Below are 20410 nucleotides of genomic sequence, written 5' to 3'. Positions count from 1 at the left end.
AATACACAGAAAAGAGTAGCAGGTGTGTGCTCTACTAACATAAACTGCTCATCTCTTGTGGACACAGCTTAGCAGTCTTTCAAATGTTACATGCATCACTTTCAACGCAGCATGTCTACTTCTAGAAACTCATCCAACCAGTGTGTCCATGCAAGGGCTTAGCTCCCACCAACAGCACAATCATGATAAATCCCCAGTAAAGATGAACACCACTGGGCAATCTGAAAGACTCAAGTCGCTCTTCACATGTGAAAGTCTGCAAGGTGGAGAAAAGAAACTCTGGCTCCAGTCAGCTATCAACTTTTACTATCATGTGTAAATAGAGGGGGGAAAAAAAGTCTGAAAAAGAAAAAAGGCCAAAGGGTAGACAACAAATGACTGACAAGTTCTGTCCTGGCAAAGAAGATGCTTTGGGGGAGTCGGGCGGTGGCGCAGAGGGTTAAGCGCAGGTGGCGCAAAGCGCAAGGACCGGAGTAAGGATCCCTGGCTCCCCACTTGAAGGGGAGTCGCTTCACAGGCGGTGAAGCAGGTCTGCAGGTATCTGTCTTTCTCTCCCCCTCTGTCTTCCCCTCCTCTCTCATTTCTCTCTGTCCTATCCAACAACAACAACAATAACAATAAACAACAAGGGCAACAAAAGGAAAAATAAAATAAAATAAAATAAAACAAGAAGATGCTTTGGAGGAATGAAGTGAAGAAGAGCACCGTGCCTGTCTCTGTGCACGCCGCTGTTTTAGCTTTTCACAATGATTGTGCATTCATGTGGGAATTAACAGGACTAAAACATAAAATAAAATAAAAGTTGGTATTTGAATTTACAAGGGCTGTAACTAAATGACACATGGCTCCAACACAGTGGTGAAGAGCTAAGAGCCTGGTGTTCTGTAGTGTTTTCATGTTGTAATACATGGACATGAGGTCAGAGTCAGAGAGTTAGAGAAAAGGTGTGGCATCCGCCATTTCGAGACCTTGGTGCTGATTAGAGGCGTGACTGCGTCCATGGTAGTGGAGATGAGCGTGACAAACTGCTGCGTGTTCTGCCGGTGAGCTTCGCTGCAGTACTGTGCGAGCCAGTGAGAGTAAGCCTGCAGAGCAGCCAGGGACTGCGCATGCCTGCAACAAGCAGAGGAGAGGCGGTGTTAAAGGCCAGGCTGAGAATACAAGTGGTGCTCTCTACCCCACTGGAAGTACAACAGTTCTCTCCACTGTGCCACCGATTCTGGGAAGCCTGCCTCAGCATGGAAAGCATTTGCTTGCTCATGCAGGACCCAGAAACTCATCTGAAGTTGCCACCACTACCTAGACCACAGAGGCACTTTGTAAATGCCTATCAAATCCTAGTGGATCTGTGACACACAAGCTCGTGTGTGTGTGTGTGTGTGTGCGCGCGCGCGCGCGCGCGCGCGTCAGTCAGGGACAGGGAGACAGCTCACCTAGTAGAGCACATGCCTAACCAGCACATAGCTCTGAGTTCTGGGTTCAAGGTGCAGCAGGAGAGCACCAGGGATAGTGGGCCATACTGTGGGCTCTCTTTTCTCTTGTGCTTCTCTCCTTCTCTCTCTAAGAATGAAAAACTGCCCTGGGGAGCTGGCTCACCAGGTGTAGCAGGTATATGTGAAGCCCCAGGTTCATTCCCTGACACCACATTAGAAAAAGGGAGGGGGAGGGCCGGTACCTGGTTAAGCGCACACACTACAGTGCACAAGGACCCAGGTTCAAGCCCCTGGTCCCCACCTGCAGAGGGAAGCTTCAAAAACAGTGAAGCGGTGCTGCAAGTGTCTCTCTCCCTCTCTATTTCTGTCTCCATCCAATAATAATAATAATAATAATAGAGTATTGACTTTGGAAATTGTATATTTCCCACCCGTGTTTGCAGACCAGGGTAGAGACAAGTACCTTGTGGTGTACTTTTAAAGATAAGCTTCATGGGATAATCTCCAAGTCAAACTTTCATCCCACTTACGTTTCATCTGAGTTTGGGATAACTCTAGAATTATCTGGCTTATCTGGCTTCCATCAATTTTGTACTGTATCATACATGCAAAAAACCATGCAGTTAAAAAGAGAATTCATGATCCAAAGACAAGAAATGCTATGTGTCAGGTACTCGCCTAACAGCTTACAGCCAGCAGACCCTCTAACAGACCAAGTGACAGCTTTTATTCTTTAGTAGAGTATCTTGGAGTGAGAGGCTTTAAGACTGTGAGAGTGCACTATAGGCCAACACCCATCGTTGTTAACACCCTCGCGCATCCGGCACCAATCACTAATCAACCGGTAGCTACAAGTTAGTGGTAACTGCGGCTCTGCTCTTCCTTTTGTGTTCGTTAGCTAGTATCCCTTCATTTAAAGAGAAAGAACTCTTTCTTTCCCAGCTTACAAACCTTTTGCTCTACCGCTGATCTAGTTCCCCAGTCACTGCCCATTATTTTCCACCATTATACATTTACGGACTCTTCAGTGGTATAGTTCATGACTTCTTGATGATTAAACCACTGAGGCTGACCAGAGAGTAGCCCTTCAAGTGAGCCCTCAGATCCAATCTCTCAGTCCCTGATACTCCTTAGGACTTCCTCACTGCATCAGTAAGACCACCAGGCTCCAGACTCAGCTCCGCTTCCACTGACTGAAGAAGTTTGCTTTCAAAGCCACAGCCTAGAAACACGGGGCAGCACTGCTTCACTGCTTCTTGGGAGGGGCTGTTTCTGGGACAGGACAGGCAGAGGTAGACACCACTGAATGTTGCACCTGTACAGTGAATCTGCCTCAAGAAGCCCCAGATCCAAGGCTACGGAGAGGACACACTCCTACCCATGAAGCGTTACCCTCAATTTAACATGGGGGGGGGGGGTTAGATTTTTTTTTAACATTTCCTTTATTTTTTAAAAAAAGGAAAGTCAAGTTTCTCCAGACGGTCAGCCTCTCCCTTTCTTCTCCAACAAGGCACACAATTATGCAGCCTGCAGAAAACAAATGTAGCAGAACCCATGACTAGGAAGACCTGGGAGCAAGACATATATACACAAGAAAGGCAGCCAGCCCTATGGCAACTGGAAATATTAAAACATGGAAAACATATACGTGTTAAAATGTTAACTCTTACTGCATTCATGAAAGTTGATGACCTCACTCCTAAGAAATACATGCTAATAGGTTTATTTGTAAAGTGATAGTCCATCTACAAATTTTCAAAATAGTGGACAAAAAGTGTGTGTGTGTGTGTGTGTACACTCAGAGAAAGGGCAAGAAATAAAGCATGGCCAAAAACAGATACAGGAGTCGGGCAGTAACACAATGAGTTAAGCACACGTGGCACGAAGCACAAGGACCGGCTTAAGCCCCCAGCTCCCCACCTGTAGGTCTGCAGGTGTCTGTCTCTCTCTCCTCTGTCTTCCCCTCCTATCTCTATTTCTCTCTGTCCTATCCAACAATGACGACATCAATAACAGCAATAAGAACTACAACAATAAAACAAGGGCAACAAAAAGGGAATAAATTTTAAAAAAGATAAGATACATATATATACACAGACACATATATAATCAATCTACCTTAAGAGTATAAGCATATTGATCCTAATCAAAAAGAAGTTAGGTATGAAAAAAGTACATATATGTTGAGATAAAATCCAGTGACTAGTTGTTTTGTATTTTATATTTAGAATATATTGGTGATTTCACTCTGTATTTTAGTTCTGAGCACCAAAACTTGGAAGCTGTCACTGTCTGCCTTCAGAGTTTGAGAATATCAAGCTATCTTTCCCCTCCATTATGGCTTCACGCCTGCAGGAATCCACTGCTCCTAGCGGAGGTTTTTTGTTTGTTGGCTATTTTGGTCCTTCTTTTTGTCTAGCTAAGAGACAGAAAAGTAGAGATCAAGAGAAAAGGACAGACCCCACAGCACCCCTCCACTGCTGCATGAGGTGACGGGGAGCTCTAACCCAGTCCTTGTGCATGGCAGAGTGTGCTCCGTCATCAGCTGCCTCCCAGCCCCCAATCTACCACATTTCTAGCATCCCTTACGGCTAAAGGGAAGAGCTCTCAAATGCTTGAAGCTGTGTGCCAGGGCCCACTTCAGACCCCACACAGCCTCCTGGCCTCCTCTGCTGCTTGCACCTCCCTGACCGTGTCACCTGTCAGCTCGCCTGTGTCTGCTCTGCGCCACTCTTCCTCCTGAAGTGACTGTTCCAGAGACCCGCCGCTCCCACTCTCCTCTGCCTAAGTCATTACTCCAACTACTCCTGCTCCAGACATAATTAACTTTTTCTTTTTAGGTTCGGAGCTGGAAACTTTTCTGCTCTTCAGGGCAGCCAGTGCTACCTCTTCTTGTGTTTTTATAAAACTATGTGGGACTGGAGGACAAGCTGCTTCCTGAGGCTGCACGACCATCACCCCCCTTCTACTCACACATCAATGAGGTCCGGCTTCAGCACCGACGGCACCGCAGTTTCAATGTTGTACAACTTTATCTGGGATCCGTACAGCGTGACTTTGACCAACCTGTGAGCAGAGAGGTAAGGGAGGAAAAACAGCCAGCTCAAAACACAAAACAACATAGTACCAACAAGACATCAAGGACAAACATTTCTTAAGGCAAGGAAAAAAAATCAAGATCAGGGCTTCAATCTTATCCCAAAGAAATACTGGAAGATGCAGGTAAGAATACACACACACAAAGTTATTTAGCATTAATTACACTATCAAAAACTTGAAAACAAATGTCCACTGCAGAGAGTAAACACAACACTGACACATGTAACGTGTACATGTAACAATGAAAACGTGAAGTATCTGAAAATAAAAAAGCTGTAACAAGTATGTATGCAAAAAATAACTACATTTGTTCCCAAAACATTCATCTATGAACAGACAGAACAAAGACTGAAAGAATTTTTGCCAAACTACCCTTATTGTTTACCACTTTCTTTGGGGATAGAATGGAGTGGGTGAGTTACAGGTTTTTTTTTTTTCTATGTTTCTATATTTTCAAATTGTCTATAATGAATATATAAAGTTTTTATAAATGAGAATTTTAAAAGCACTTAAAGTAGACTTGCTTAGTTTTTACTGTAATTAACATCAGAAGTAACTGTTTGGGGCCAGAGAGATAAATTGAGGTGTTTCTAAGTATAAGCACAATTTCTTCCGAACTGAGCTGCTGAGCCCACCGTGCCCAAGGGTTCACGGCATACAGACACACATTAAATATACGGACAGACAACTCTACTCAGAAATGGAAATGGCCTTTTCCCTTAGAGACAGACATTCCACTCTGAGTAAAGGGAAGATCTGCTTAATTCAGTTTCGTTACAGAAAACTCTTATCATGCAGGGAAGCCAGCTTAGGGGCTTCAGGCTCAGTTTCCCCTCAGTGTGTGTCCCCAGTGGCGCTATGGAAGCATTAGGAGTCTCCGCTTTGAGGGGTCCACATGCACCCAGTTTTAATGGAATCAACTTGCCAACTATCTGGAGTGAGCTAACCTCCCACTTAGGTTTCAAGCCCATGACGCGCTAGGTGTATGGAGTGTGATGGGGAGAAGCGGTCCTCAGCAGCTGCAGACGTGAACGCCACAGGGACTGCAGGGAAGGCTGGGAGGCAGAAACAAACAGCAGCACGTCCACCTCTGGTACAAGGTTGCCCACCTGGACAATGCATCGCCCCTCACTAACAGGGCTCCCCTAACGTCTCCTCGTACTATGGGTACAGACAGGGAAGACTTGCTCACACACGAGCTCCTCAGTGAAACAGGAGCATGAATCTGCTGGCTGAATGCCTGCCACCAGCTAGGCACTGCACTAGATGTCTTATCACACTGAACCCTCACGAGAACTGCCAGGACAGCATATCTGCACCATGTTACAGAGCAGGGAGCTGCGTTCAGAGAGGCTGAGTGGACAGGCCAGTCTCCGTGCACCAGGTGCCGGAGCACAAGGTATCTGGAGGAGCCCTATTCCCTACAGAAGAAGGTGCGTGAGGTAACTAACGCAGGCCTACCTCTCCACGACAGTGAGGGCGTCATTGAAGCGGGAGGCGAACACATCCCCGATGAAGTACTCAGCCAGGCGGCCTGCAGCCTGCAGCAGGGAACTCAGGTCTCTCAGGGAACAGTGCAACCTCCGGCAGTCATTCTCCGCCGTGATGTTCAGCCTGTGTCCTAGAAGGCAACACCGCAGACCATCTTTCACAGGAAGGCCGGAACTTGTCACTGCTATAGCTAACAGCTCAGCCAGGCAAGGGAAGCTTAGAAAAGCACTTGTGGAGACACAGCAAAGTATAGGCTTTGCCCCAACCAAGCAGGGAAACCAAGAAAGGCCTTCACCTGAAGTCACACCTATGTCACTGCCGGGGCCAGAGGGAAGCAGACAGTCCAGGTGTGGGCTAAGCACTGGACACCACAGCTTGACTAGGGAAGACACCGATTCCATCAATGTTATAGACAAGGACACAACCCAGGGAGGTGTGTGACAGGCCACATTGCTAAGGCAGAGTGGGTGTCCTAAGCTGAGGGGATGGGACTCCAAACTTGCGTGTGTTCTGCAGAAGGAAGTCTCTGTGGGCTGACAGGCAGGACTCAGTCCTTGTCAAAAAGGCACACAAAGGATGAGGGCTGAGAAGACATTTCCTGCCTCTTGTTGCCGCCTCTGTCCCTCCATGACCTCTTTGGCTTGCTTGCTTTCTCCTTCTCTCCTTCTTCCTTCCTTCCTTTCTCTCTTTCTTCCTTCCTTTCAACTAACTCAAGTGCTCTATTAAACTATGTTCCCAACTTTATTCCCAGGTTTCCTTAGCTTAATTACAGGCAAAGGTTTAACTGTGAGGACCAGGAAGAAGACTCAGCAACAGAGCACACAATGTGTGTGTCTGACAGAGCGGGGTCCTGGTCTCTCCCTTATAAAGAAATAATGAACAAATGAGTAAGTTAACTTTGCATAAGAGAAGCTAAAAAGAACTTGTGTTCCTTCAATCTACAGGGAATTTGAGCTTAAAATTATTAAAGATCTAAACTTTACCAGATCCATGAACAAAGTTTTTAAAACAATAAAAGCAGCTCATAGCCCTGCAAAACAGCTGTTCGAGCCTGGTCCCCACCACACTGAAGGGAACTTCGGTGTTGTGGTTTCTTTCCTTCTCTCTCCCTCTCCCTTTCGGCCTCTATCTGAAAGTCAGCCCAGAACAGTAAGGCTCTTGAGACAATGCCAAAAAACATAAACAAAAGAACAGAAAAACCATCCCCAGTATCTTCAGGTTGTATCTTTTCCTGAAGTGGGTCGATGCAGTTTGCTGATTCTTGGAAGCCTCCTGGAAACGTGCCAGAAGCTCTGGAGCTTCATCATCACCCTCTCCGAGAAGCAAGTGGGCCTTTCCGCCCACAGACTGGCAGGGCTCAGTCTCCTTCCACCTCTCAGACCATCAGTCCTGAGCGGCCTGGGATGCCTATCGGCTCACTGTCTCAGTGGAGCCTGTGATGGTGAGCACGCTCCTGACCGGGGAGACTGCTCCTGGCTTTGCAAGTGTGTATGCCTCTTCAATGCCTGAGAGCTTCCTTACCCAGAAAACTGATGCTTCTGAAGCTCTTCCAGCTACCACCATCTTTCTGTGAGCAGCTGCTTTCCTATGGATGTGTAGCACCTGCTGTTGGGCCAGTTCCCTCTGGCTCAGGATCGCTTCTTTCATTTAGATGGACCAGAAATGGGGTCACTGGGGGACTAGGACTAGCACTCTGAGGGACTCGGGCAAGCCAGTGAGACTACGTGAACACACACAGGGACACAAGAGGGCAGCAAGCCAGCCAGCCAGGAGCCTTTCTAATTCTCAGCTTCCTTAAGCTCTTAAAATGGAAAGCAGGGGGAAAAAAAACTGTCTAATTCACTCCTGCAAGCCCTACATACCAAACCATTATTCAATACTACAATCATCATGATGAAAAACGGTAATTTTCTAAGGCATGAAATGTCCTTACTTTGAAATGCTTTTCAAACCACTCTCCCTGCATGAGTTCAGGTCTCCTCTGTTAGAAGGTGAAAGCTCCCAAACTGATTCTCTGTCACTGACCCTCTTTCCAGATGCCAGAAGGGCCTTTCTAGTAGTCAAATCTAAGCACACAGCTTGTCTGCAGCAAGATGCTGACCCTTCCTGGGATTTTTCTAGCTAGAGGTGAGACCCCAAACTCCCAGCAGCAGCTCTGGGTTTCTCATGATACGCTCTCCGGCCTTCAAAGTTCACACAACTAGAAAGTGAACAGGGATGAAGACAGCAGAAGCAATGCCCCAGTGAGGGAAGGACTTTGTGGGTCACGTGTAGACACGAATGCAGTACAAGGGAGACAACAAGAAAGATTTGAGCAGGGAGGGCAAAGGGGGAACTCCTCGGGGCCAGGGAGGCATGCGGCAACAAAGGTGGCTAAGCAGACAAGCTTGCCAAGGGCTTTTTCTAGTGAGGAAGCAGGTGCTGGAAGACCGGTAGCAGGAGAGGACAGCAAAGTACCCGATCTTCCAGATTCGGAGCTCAGACACATTCAAAGAGGAGGCCCCGGTTCGGCGGAGGGACAACACTGCAGGTTTCACTGGTGGCCAAAATTATAAATGATCCCAGCACCAGAAGGCAAGAATCATACTGAAATCCTGTCTTCACAGGCTCCAGAGGAGAGCCAAGGTTGGCTCCAAGGTCAATGTAAGCGAGAGTGGCCCATCACCTCGGGGACAAAACCATGTGGTTTGTGCGAAGCGGCAGAAAGACTGACTAATGCAGTGCGGAAGTTATCTGGGGGTAAACAGCCGCGGAAACCAGGGAACAAAGTGAACCCTGACTTTCCAGTTTCTCATACCCTTTGCATTAAAAACTTGGCTTCTGGTTCTCTCCAAGGGATGGAGGAGTGTTCTGTCAAGGATTAAAAGGCTAGTTTTAAAGTGGAAAGTAAGTTTTTCTCTGGCCTGAAAACTCTGCCATCGGAGTACCAACCAAGGGTCAGTGCTAGGGACGAGATTCCCAAATGATCGGGGAAAGTCAAGCTAAGTAGGAGGTGCCAGTGAGTGGGCTCCAATGGGCGTAGGTACGTAATACCGCATCTAGGGAGAAAGAAATCAGACTATCATTCCCAGGTGAGAAGGTCTGAGTTATTAGTCATTCTTGGAAGACTAAGAATAGCGACCAGGGAGAAAGTCCAACAGGAAGAGCACAGGATGTACACGCTTGGGGTCCGAGTGCAATCCCCAGCATCGCATATGCCAAAGCAAAATAGATTTTTTAAAAAACCAGCCCCAGTTACCTCCCTCAGGCACTTGCCTTGTTTATTCTAATAAACTTTAGCCTTTTCTATTACAGGGGAAAATCAGCCCCAGTTCCTATGGCACTGGGGGAGGCTTCGGTGCTGTGGTATCTTCCCTCCCCCTGTGCAAACACTGTAAAAAAAAAAAAGCCCCTCAAGGATCAATTTTTGGAGAGCAGACAAGAGCAGGCACATTCAGGGCAGCATGGTCATGCACAAGGGGTCAATTTTTGGAGGATGGGATGGGGAACATGCTTGATTTTTCATTCGTTGTCTTTTTTTTTTTCCCCCACATCAAGAAGAATGTCTTTAGGGTCCTTAGTAGCACCACAGCATGCTTTGCCCCGAGAAGAAACTCTGGAAGTATCTGTAGCATTCGTAGGCTGGCAAAGGAGCTTCCAGTAGTGCTGACAGCACGTTTTCCAGGTGTGTTTGCTTCTATTGCTCTGCGTTGTTCTTGCCCTATCTATAAAACTAGGCCTGGGCTGGGGACATGCCAAATCCCACCAACGTCCTGGGGCCCAGTGGATTATTTAGCAGTAAATACAGTCATGGAAACAAGTCGTCAGGGGCCACCTCTTTTTGAGGCTGAACTCAGAAAGAGCCTCCCAGGAAGGCTCCGCCATGAACAAACAGCTCTGCCAGGAGACAGTGTGCACCCTGGGCAGCTCCGGGACAGGCTGAGACAACAGACCCAGGCAGAGGGGCTGCAGGCCAGCTAGGCCCCGCTCCTGGAAGGAGAAGACGGTGAGGAAAACCTGTGGAGCACAGCCACAGAGGCAGGGTGTGTGTGTGTGGGGGGGAGGGTGTTCTATATGTAAGCACATCACTAAGTTTCTGGTTGTTTTCAGTTAGTAAAATGCATATGATCAATGACGATTTTATTTGGTACTGGGCAGTACCAAAAAACTGCGAGACTACTAACATCTCTGACAACTCGTTCTATAAAGTGGGTTGGCCAGACTAAAGCCTCTCTAAGCATTGAGAGTCAGAGCCTGTGACCACCCGTCTACCACAGGCAAGAATGCCATCACCGGCTGCCGGGGTGCCCCAAACATGATTCTGCTTGTTCTGGGTCTGCTCCTAAAACCTCTGAGCTTCTAGAAACCAGGTAAGAATCATGCCAGAGTCCAAGGCCAAGTCACAGCCAAGTCCAAGGCCACTTTTGCCACCTCCACCACCCCTAAACAATAGTATTCTTGATAGTTTAAAGGCCACAAGGAAATGTTCTAGTTGCTAGGTTTTCGGTTAAGTCCTAGCTCATTCTCTAAATTACCTTTGCTCTTCCTCCCTCCCTCGCCTTCTGACATAGATTCCTTGGGATACACTGTCAGTCTCTTCTTGTACCTCCCCCCCCAGCTCCTTTTTAGTGCGATCTTTCAAATTACCTGGGTTAGAAGTGAAAAGAGATGGAGCAGCCAGGCAGTGGGAGTAGAGAAACTGTGTTTTTTGCAGCAGAGCAGGAAATAATTAAAGGTCAATCCAATTTTTAATGTTGGAATGAGAAAATAAAACCCAGTTTACCTGACCCTGAAGTAACTATAAACTGTTGTAACCCCAGATAGACTTCTAAATTGTCCTGGAGAACTGGGAACTGAAAAGAAACAGAAAGTTAAAAAATAAATAAATGAATTCGAATTATACAACATCTTAACAGTAAAGCATTATTAATCTCCATGGACAGAAAGGGCTGGAGAAATGGCTTTTGTCTGGGACCCCTTCGTGTGCAGCTAAAAAGAGATGGATCCCTTTCCATACCCACCCCCCCATTTCCACAGTTGAAACCACCAATTAATATTTGGTCTAAGAAGGAAAATAACCAGTAGCAGTATGGTGGTTAAGAAAAAAAGGGGGGGGGGAACAACAGATAACGGATGCCAGGTATGATGAATTTGTTCCTCAGAGAGGATGTCAAGTGCCCATGTAACCTGCCTAGGCCTTCTAGGGCTCCAAGTCACAGTCCTTCGATCCAAGGGTGATCCTGTCCCTGAGAAATAGCAGGCGCATCTTTAAATAAAGTGCACAGCAAAGTCAAAAAGTGGACCAATTATTTGGAAGCCACTTTCCCCAGCTTATTTAGCAGACAGGGCCTTCTGACCAGCATGGCGTCTTTTCTTTCTGAAGCTGTTAACTTGTCATTAAGATCAAAAGACTTCAGGGTCACTGAGAAAGGCCAATAGCGAAATAAAGAGAACACAAGGAACAGATGGGTTGGGTAATGCAAAAGTGACCCCAATACATTATATTGCCCTTGAAATAGAGAGGGGCTTAGCGAAACTTCCTCAAGCAAGGGCCAGTTAGTGAATGAATCAGTCCTTGTGAATAAAAATTCTAGCAGACGAATGCGGTCGGTATAGGTAGAAAGTGCTAGGAACTTGTCAGGAGTGACCTTGAAGACCAGCTTCTTATCAATGTAACTGGTGTAAATAAATTATCTATTTTGCATGGTCAGTTTCAAGCTACTGAAGAAGTCAGCAGGGAAATACATATGACAGCCAAAAGTTTACAAAAGAAAACCAAAGCAAAAGTTGGTTTCAAGTATTTTGGGAGAGTACTGCCACTTACTAAAAGTAAGCGACAGTTCCCTGAATTATTACTCTTAAGTGGTGTATATGACAATGCTAGTAAGCAAGTATGCCACATTACTCATGCTACGTGTGCAGAGATAAAATACGGCGGTGAGTTACCAGTGTTGAGAAGGCGTGCGTGGGAAGGAGCTCCATCACTTTGGCCACCACCTCCAAGCTCTGGCGTAAGTACCGCTGCCACTCTGTCTGCTGCTGTGGGGAGACAGAGCGGGGTCAGTCCTCCCAGGCCGGCAGAGTCCCGCCACCTGGCTAACAAGCTGCCCTCAACCTCAAGTCCATTCTCAGACACAATACTGTAAAGAAGCTGAAAGCAAAGGCACCAAATATCTGGTACTCGCCATGGCAGGACTCGAAAGCAAAGGCACCAAATATCTGGTACTCGCCATGGCGGGACTCGAACCTGGCTGTGCTCAAGGCAAGGCAGGCACCCTAACTGAGCGAATATGTAAGTCCTATGGTTGAATTTCATTAAAAAACAAAAACAACCAAAAAAAAAAAAGTAAATGATCCAGACTGAAAGATCTATTCCCTCCCACTCACCCTCACACAGAAGTCACAGGAAGACAGAAGTAAAGAGAGAGACACTTGTGAAAGGTTTATGTCCACTTAGCATCACTGCAGCTAGAGTGCCTCACTCCCTTCCTTCCAAGAAAGTGCAACACTATGTCCCTGTAAGTGTGACTGATAGTCAGCAGGGCTCGAAGACATGCAGCATCTCCTGCAGGTCTGAGTAGAAATGAAAATTCTGAGACGTCTAATCCAGAGCTCCAGAGTCAAAATGTTTAATAATAATTATACACACACAAGCTTAAATGTTTAACAAGCTGTCCTAGTGGTTCCGATACTCATGCTAAAGAAGGCCTCGCCTAAGTCACACAGCTCATAAGGAAAGCTCAATTTACTAAGCATCTGCTCTGCACCAGGCACCAGGCCAGTCCTTTTCCACATGTGTTAGTCTTAAACAGCTGTCAACATGAAGACATAACACCGCCCTGGGGAGATGAAGGAGTTAAGATGCAGAGAATTCCAAAGCGCAGGCCTGTTATCTCCTACAGGACCAAGGCTGCAGAGAGGTCTAAATTCAGACCACATGGCTCCAAGTACAGGGCTCTTTCCAGCCCAAACATAGCTGGCTACCTGAATCAAGGTCTGGATCATGTCACTACCAATGACTTTGAGAATCACAAAATTTTTAAATGCATGGTAAGCCAAGATAAAGGGATTCTGAAATAGTGTCTTCAAAGACATTTTCCTTATTAGCCAGTGTGGATAAATTCAAGGATGAATGTAAGAAGTATCAGTAGACTCTGGCCTCATCATTTAAGTATCTCTCTATTCCCATCAACACCCAGCTAGAGTCTGCGTTGGAGCGGGAGCTGAGGTGTCAGCACAAGGCAGGAGAGACAGCTCTTACTAAAACCACTCTTCCCAATAAACTACTTTTCATGATAGATATGGTCTATTAGACTTTAGTCCACATAGGTTTTTTGAAAAACAGCTGCAGTGACCTGGGAGGTGAGGCAACAGGTGGAGCATTGATCTTGCAACATGAGGGTCCCAGTTTAATCCCCAACACTGCATGTACGGAAGTAGTACTCTGGCTCTCTTTTTCTCATAAATGAATAAAAATCATTAAAAAAAAAAAAACTTTAAGAGTACCTGGGGGGAATTTTTTTAGCTCAACAAATACAAACAGACCAATAGGATATTAATTTCAAATGTGCAACTCAAGCCATAAGCCACAAGCTTAAAAATGGTTGGGGGGGCGGGGAGCAGGCAGTCTCGCAGTGGGTTAAGCGCATGTGGCATGAAGCACAAGGACTGGTGTAAGGATCCTGGTTTGAGCCCCTGGCTCCCCACCTGTTTCCCCTCCTCTTTCCATTTCCCTCTGTCCTATCCAACAATGACAGTAATAACAAAACAATAATAACAACGATAAACAAGGGACAAGGGCAACAAAAGGGGAAAACATAGCCTCTAGGAGTGGTGGATTTACTATGCAGGCACTGAGACCCAACGATAACCCTGAAGGCAAAATAAATAAATAAATAAATAAATAAATAAATAAATAAATAAATGTCTCCCAAACTGTGTGTCTGTGGCAGAGCACAGGACTTACATGTCTGAGGCTCACAGTTCAATTCCTAGCACTACAGGGCCAGAGTGATGCTCTGGCTTCTCTCTTCCTCACATGAAGCCTCGTCTCATATGAAACAGTCTGCAGAGCAGGTGGCACATCTCCCAGCTGATGGGGACCACAGGGCAGTGACTGACTCTCAGTGAGGGTACGCTGCTTACGTCATCATCCAGAGTCTCGTCGTCCAGCTCCTCCAACTGGGCCTGGTTGTATCTGAACTGGATTCGATTCAGCACTTCTGTGAGCAAGAGGACCAGGGCATCTTCGTACCTGTGTGGAAGGGAGAGATCCAGCAGCCAATGAAAGCAGGCCTTTTTCTGAGGACTTTGAAAAGCTCCTCTGTGCGATGAAGGGACTGTGCCCATCTGTGGCGAGTCACCCCCTCTGAGAATCATGTAAACCACACTTCCTGGAGCGGCAAGGAGCAGGCAGGTGGGGTGGGAGCTACTTATAACCATGCCATCCTTCCACGAGGTCCTTCTGTGTCTCTGGGGACGATTCTATCTCCAGGTCTAGTCTGTCCGCCAAGAGAGTGGCTACCCTGGTTTGCATGGACTCTTTCTCGCCTCCTGCCTTCAACCTGTTTGTATCTCTATCATTCAAGTGAGTCCTAAAGATCTCACTCAGTTGCGTCGTGCTTTTCCACCCATCCTGTTGATCTTTTGCTTTTTCACCAGAAAGTTTAACCCTTTACATTGAATGTGATCACAGGTAAAGGGAGAAATTCTGCTATCTGACTACTTGTTTCCTTTACACCCCATCTTCTGTTACGCAATACCTACACTTCTGCCTTCTTTTATGTTAGATTATTTTCTTAATTCACTTGTCCTTTCTACCATTTTAATTCACTTGTCATTTCATTTTTAAAAAATTTTTAATATGTATTTATTTTCCCTTTTGTTGCCATTGTTGTTTATCATTGTTGTTATTGCTGTTGTCATTGTTGGATAGGACAGAGAGAAATGGAGAGAGGAGGGGAAGACAGAGAGGGGGAGAGAAAGACAGACACCTGCAGACCTACTTCACTGCCTGTGAAGCGACTCCCCTACAGGTGGGGAGCCGGGGGGCTCAAACCGGGATCCTTATGCCGGTCTTTGCGCTTTGCACCACGTGCACTTAACCCGCTACGCTACCGCCCGACTCCCTGACTTGTCATTTCTAACTACTTATTTCTTATTTACTTTCTCAGTAGCTGCCCTGGAGGTTTCAGGCACTACATACAACTATCAATTAGCTCAATAACTTAATCCTTTTAGTAACTATGAGAAGTGGCACTATGTCAGTCTTTTTCTGCTGAGGAAACCATAAGTTAACAAATTAAGTAAGCTGCCCAGTCACAATGCCATCTGACTTGAACCCAGGGCTCAACATCCCATGTGTCCTCTCTACACACAGCACATAATTCAAGTTCTAGCCTGCTTCACCCACTCTCTAAGACCAAATCTCTAGCTAATTTTAGTACAATAAGCCCCAAGGAGGGAGTTGAAACACTTGAAACCCTAGGCTAGGCTACCTTCCACCTGTGACAGAACCTAATTCAGAAGACACCAAGTTACATATGCAGTAGTTGCTGTCACAACGAAGTACCAAGTTTCAAGAAGAAATTGTCCTGTCTGAACGCTGGCTGGGCCTGAGATGTTTGTCCTGCACTTCAGGGACTGTTCCCACTCAGAAGGCAACCCTTGCCCCCAGGCTGGTCCTCTGGCTCCCAGCACCAGCCTCCTCCCCAGACTCTGCCATGCCAGGTAGAGGGCAGGCACAGCATGTTTCTCCTTGCAGCAAGGGCACCAGAAGGAACATGAGGGACATGAGGCGTGAGGGACAGAAGGACCCTGATGCTCTCCCTGTGAGGAGAGCTGACCCCCAAGGTTCACTCAGCAGTAGTGACTGGTTAAGTGAGGTTGTAAACCCGGGCCTTATCCACAGGACCTGTGTCCTTACATGAGAGAAAAAAAGAAAGTGCAAGTGTGTGTTCACATGTGTATGTGCACCTGCATACACACACCCATTCCCTGGACACGCACACACACACACACACTCACACACACACGTTATGTGAAGGCACAGAAGGCAGCAACTGAAAGCCACAAAGACACAAAGACAGTCTCACCAAAAAACCAATCTGCCAAGCCCTACCTAATCTGTGCCTTTTATCTCCAAAAGTGAGACATTTTGTTATGGCAACTCAGAAGATAAATGATAAGGAGAAATAAGCAACAAACCGAGAGCAGGACAATAGCGGTGAGTGTCTGGATGAAGATAAGATTCCTTCCGTCAAGATCTTGACTGAATGGAAGCACAGGGAAACCCACAGTACGACTCAGATAGCTCACTTTTCTCAGTCACTGGCAGATCACACAGAATAAAGACGAATACAGATTACTATGAAGCAAGCTCCTGGGACGTTCAGCAGGCATTCTTCCAACAACAGAAGGCACATTCTCCAAGTGTAATAGAAGCAATTACCAAGACTAGGTTGCAAAACAAATGCTTCCATCCACAAGGCAACACGGTGGATAGAGTTGCTGGACTCTCACACGTGAGGCCCCGAGCTCAATCTCTGGCAGCACATGTACCAGAGTGATAGCTAGTTCCCTTTCTCTCTCATTAATAGATAAGATCTTTTAAAGAGTCAAACCATAACGAATCAAAAGAATTAAATCATGTGAACAGTGATAATAGTCCAGAGGAAACCTAAAAGATATGTGGGAAAGCTGCCAATATTTGAAAATTGAAAGAGGACTGTCTCAAAAAATATTTAAAGCTGAATAAAAAGGTAAATCCAAAATATTAAAATGTAATGCCCCAAAGCATTAAATGTTTCAACACAGTGGAGAGACACCTGCAGACTTCACAAGTTCTAAGAGTCAAATAAAATTAAACATCTGGGGCAACTGCACGGCAGGTACTCCATAGATGAAGAAAATACAAATACGAACATGAAGAAATACACTTTATTTAATTTCTTTTTTTTTAAAAAAGTTATTTATTCCTTTATCACCCTAGTTTTATCGTTATAGTAATTTGTGCTGTCAATGATGCCGTTGTTGTTAGATGGGACAGAGAAAAATGGAGAGAGGCAGGGAAGACAGAGAGAGGGAGAGAAAGACAGACACCTGCAGACTTGCTTCACCGCCTGTGAAGTGACTCCCCTGCAGGTGGGGAGTTGGGGCCTCAAACCGGGATCCTTAGGCCTTGCACTTTGTGCCACCTGCACTTAACCTGATGCGCTACCACCTGACTCTCAGAAACACACTTTTAAGTTAGATAACTCTGAGCTCCAAAGCACAGTCCTCAAGAGCTTTCTCAACACAGCAAAGTAAGTAGTTTCCTCACTGGGGATGTCAAAACCATCAACTCATCTTAGCTTGAACTAGAAGGCTACTAGAGTCCTGATACAAATATTGGGTTGTCAGAAAAGTCATGACAGTTGTGTTTTTCTATGCAAAAATGCATCATGACTTTTCCAACAACCCAACAGTTAACACGTCTTATGAACTGTGCCTGCACCACGTGTCACAGTAGTGCTTCCTTGCTCTCAAGCAGAATAACCCACTCAAAAAGGGGGGTGGGGGGAACCTGTTCTCACGCTCACCCACATTTGCTTACAGTCCAGCCTTATGCCACCCGGATCCCCAAGCTGGTCTGTGGCCAACTCTCACCAGGATTCTCATGACAAAGGGGTTCACAGGACATGACTCAATAACTTTGGGCTGCCTGGCTCAATTCAGGCTTCCTCATCTTCCTGTGAAAATAGGCCTCTATAAAGGTGCCCCCCCCCCCCCCACATACTGGCAAGCACACAGAGAAGTGAGGAAGGGAAAGGGAGAGAGAAGTGAGGGAGGGAAAGGGAGAGAAAGCCAGTGTTTAGTAAGTATTTACTGTCAATCAAGGTACTTAACACATTCCATTTTCTTAACGACCTGCACCATGGTAGATGGTGTACACACACATACAAACCCCAAAGCACAAATAGAGAAAAGGAAACTAAAGTCCGGTTCTATCCTCACCACTACCTCAAAGTGATAAACCAGACAACAACCCTCCGGCAGCAATTTTGATCAGGCAGGTGTGTCACAGAATGTTTATGCCATTGGCACTGACACTCAAATTCTGTGAAGTCCCTACTGGGCCTGATCACCAAACTCCGGAATGCTCTCACTGGGCAAGGAGCAAGCAGAACTCCAGCTTCCAAACATCTAGGACCACAACTAGAGCCATGGCCGCCTGCACTTCTCAGTTTGCAGCTGACGATGCCACCACTTCGCTGTGATGAATGATGCAAACCCTTTAAACCACAAGGGACAGGAACCGAGTGCTGGCCCTGCTACTTAACCACACCCACGTTCCCTAGTTGAGGCACCAAGAAAACATCTTGATTACTTCCTGCAAGATCAGTTACTTCTGAAATTCTACCTCAGACCACAAATGTGAAGCCCAATGCACCCCAACTTCTTTCGACTGTGCTTCAGCATTTGAAAACATTTCATCATATCTGTGCAGGCCCCCAGCTCAAGTGAACGCGGGAATTAGTAGGAGCCAGGGCTCTTCTGGGAGCTGCCTCTGTGACACAGCTTATCTCCAGTCTACTATGTTAGGCTTTCTTACAACCTACAGTGGTAGCTGGCAAACCTTAAAAACTTTCATCTAGAACCTTCTTTTTTTTAATATTTATCTTCCCTTTTGTTACTCTTGTTTTTTTATTGTTGTTATAGTTACTATTGTTGCTGATGTCATCACTGTTGGATAGGACAGAAAGAAATAGAGTGAAGAAGGGAAGACAGAGGGGGAGAGAAAGATAGACACCTGCAGACCTGCTTCACCGCCTGTGAAGCGACTCCCCTGCAGGTGGGAAGTCGGGGGCTCGGATCGGGATCCTTACACCAGTCCTTACACTTCGTGCCATGTGCACTTAACCTGCTGTGCTACCGCCCGACTCCCCATCTAGAACCTTCTAAGGATAAAAATGTATAAACATACAGTGTGAATGGGACAGGGAAATATATATGATGAAGTTCAACTTTTCTTTGCAGTCTATACTCAATGGACCACTTATCCAACCTTTGCTGTAGATCGCTACTCCAACCTCTAGGGGGCGTCTGGTAAACAAGTAGTTCCCCATACCAATGATTTCCACCAACTCAAACAAGTAAAACACAGACCAGCTTAGAAGGCCTGGAGGAAAAGGGTTATTTATTTTGACTTAACATTTAACTGGTTTACAATGTTAATTTGTTTCTCCAAAGGCATAAAAGTATTGAAAGCATTCATTTTTTTCAAAAAATTAAAATTTCTTTTCTTTTTTTTAACTAGTGCAACTGTTCAGCTCTGGCTTCTAGTGGTGCGATAGACTGAACCTGGGACTTTGGAGCCAGAGGCATAAGTCTCGTTTTGCATAACCATCATGCTATCTCTCACCTGCCCTACAGAGTTGCGATGAGAAGTGTCTCTCCAGTGTTTACCACTAGGTTAGCCAGAACCAGGCCAGCGTGGAAGCGAATGGATCACGCACGGCAGGCGTGTCAGAACGTGCTCAAGGCCTTCCAGCTGTGCCTCTGAACTCCACGGTCGCTACCAAGTCAGTGGCAGCGCCATCTTCTGTTCATCAGTAATGCTGTTGCTGTGGTACTAATGGGTACTTTACATAATGCACGATTTCCCTGAATCCTAATGCTCATGCCAGAAGGGTGCTAGCAGGCCGTTTTGAAGAGGAAATGCAAACATAGCTGGACTAAAAGTAACTCTGTTACCAGGAAGCAAAAAAGGAGTTTAAACTCTGCACCACTGCTCCTTCCGCTGGCACAACCATCCGCATAAATGCACATTTAATCCAAATAATCTTCGTGGACATTATTTCCACACCCCAAGGATAGTTCACTGTGCTTTGAAAACCATCTTCATATAAATCGTTTCCTCAGTTTAGTCTTCCAACAAACCTAAAAGGTGTCAAGGTCTATCTATCACTTAACCAGAGCAAAATCAGACATAGTCCCAGAACCACAGAAAGGATACCTTCAAGAAACTCATTTTGACAGAGGACCTAGTGGGGGTTGTATTGTTATATGGAAAACTGGGAAATGGTATGCATGTACAAACTATTATATTTACTGTCGAATGTAAAACATTAATTCCCCAATAAAGAAATAAAAAAAAAAAACAATTGTTTTAACTTGGCCAATCCAGCAAAAAGAGGATCTGCGATTATGTAATAAGGTTTCTGCTACATGCACAGGGGACTGGGAACCACACTTGACCTGACACCACAACAACTTGGACAGTATTGTGTAATCACAAAAACAATGTTCTAGAACAAAAGTGCAAATGTTTAAACTTGGAATGCAAATATTCTATTTAGAAGCTAAAAAAAAACAAACATAAAACCTCAGGGGAAAAAATGGGGGGCTGCTTTGGAGACTCAGTCTAG

General features: G+C 45.9%; 1 protein-coding gene across 3 annotated transcripts in view; it reads right to left on the bottom strand.

The window, feature by feature from the left end:
- The window catches only part of XPO6 (exportin 6), an 81036-nt gene that overhangs the window by 17784 nt on the left and 42842 nt on the right, over positions 1-20410 (bottom strand). For 2 of the 3 annotated variants that reach the window (XM_060172737.1, XM_060172735.1), the window contains exons 10-15: positions 14148-14256; positions 11949-12041; positions 10786-10855; positions 5994-6153; positions 4407-4499; positions 969-1113 (exon numbers count right to left, since the gene is read on the bottom strand). In XM_060172737.1, the coding sequence (XP_060028720.1) occupies positions 969-1113; positions 4407-4499; positions 5994-6153; positions 10786-10855; positions 11949-12041; positions 14148-14256 (670 nt within the window). The remainder of the gene's footprint in view (positions 1-968; positions 1114-4406; positions 4500-5993; positions 6154-10785; positions 10856-11948; positions 12042-14147; positions 14257-20410) is intronic. The other variant, XM_060172736.1, reaches the window with a different exon arrangement.

This window comes from Erinaceus europaeus, chromosome 15, assembly GCF_950295315.1.
Source record: "Erinaceus europaeus chromosome 15, mEriEur2.1, whole genome shotgun sequence".
NCBI classification, from domain to species: Eukaryota; Metazoa; Chordata; class Mammalia; order Eulipotyphla; family Erinaceidae; genus Erinaceus; species Erinaceus europaeus.
This window is presented reverse-complemented; position numbering and strand designations above follow the sequence as displayed.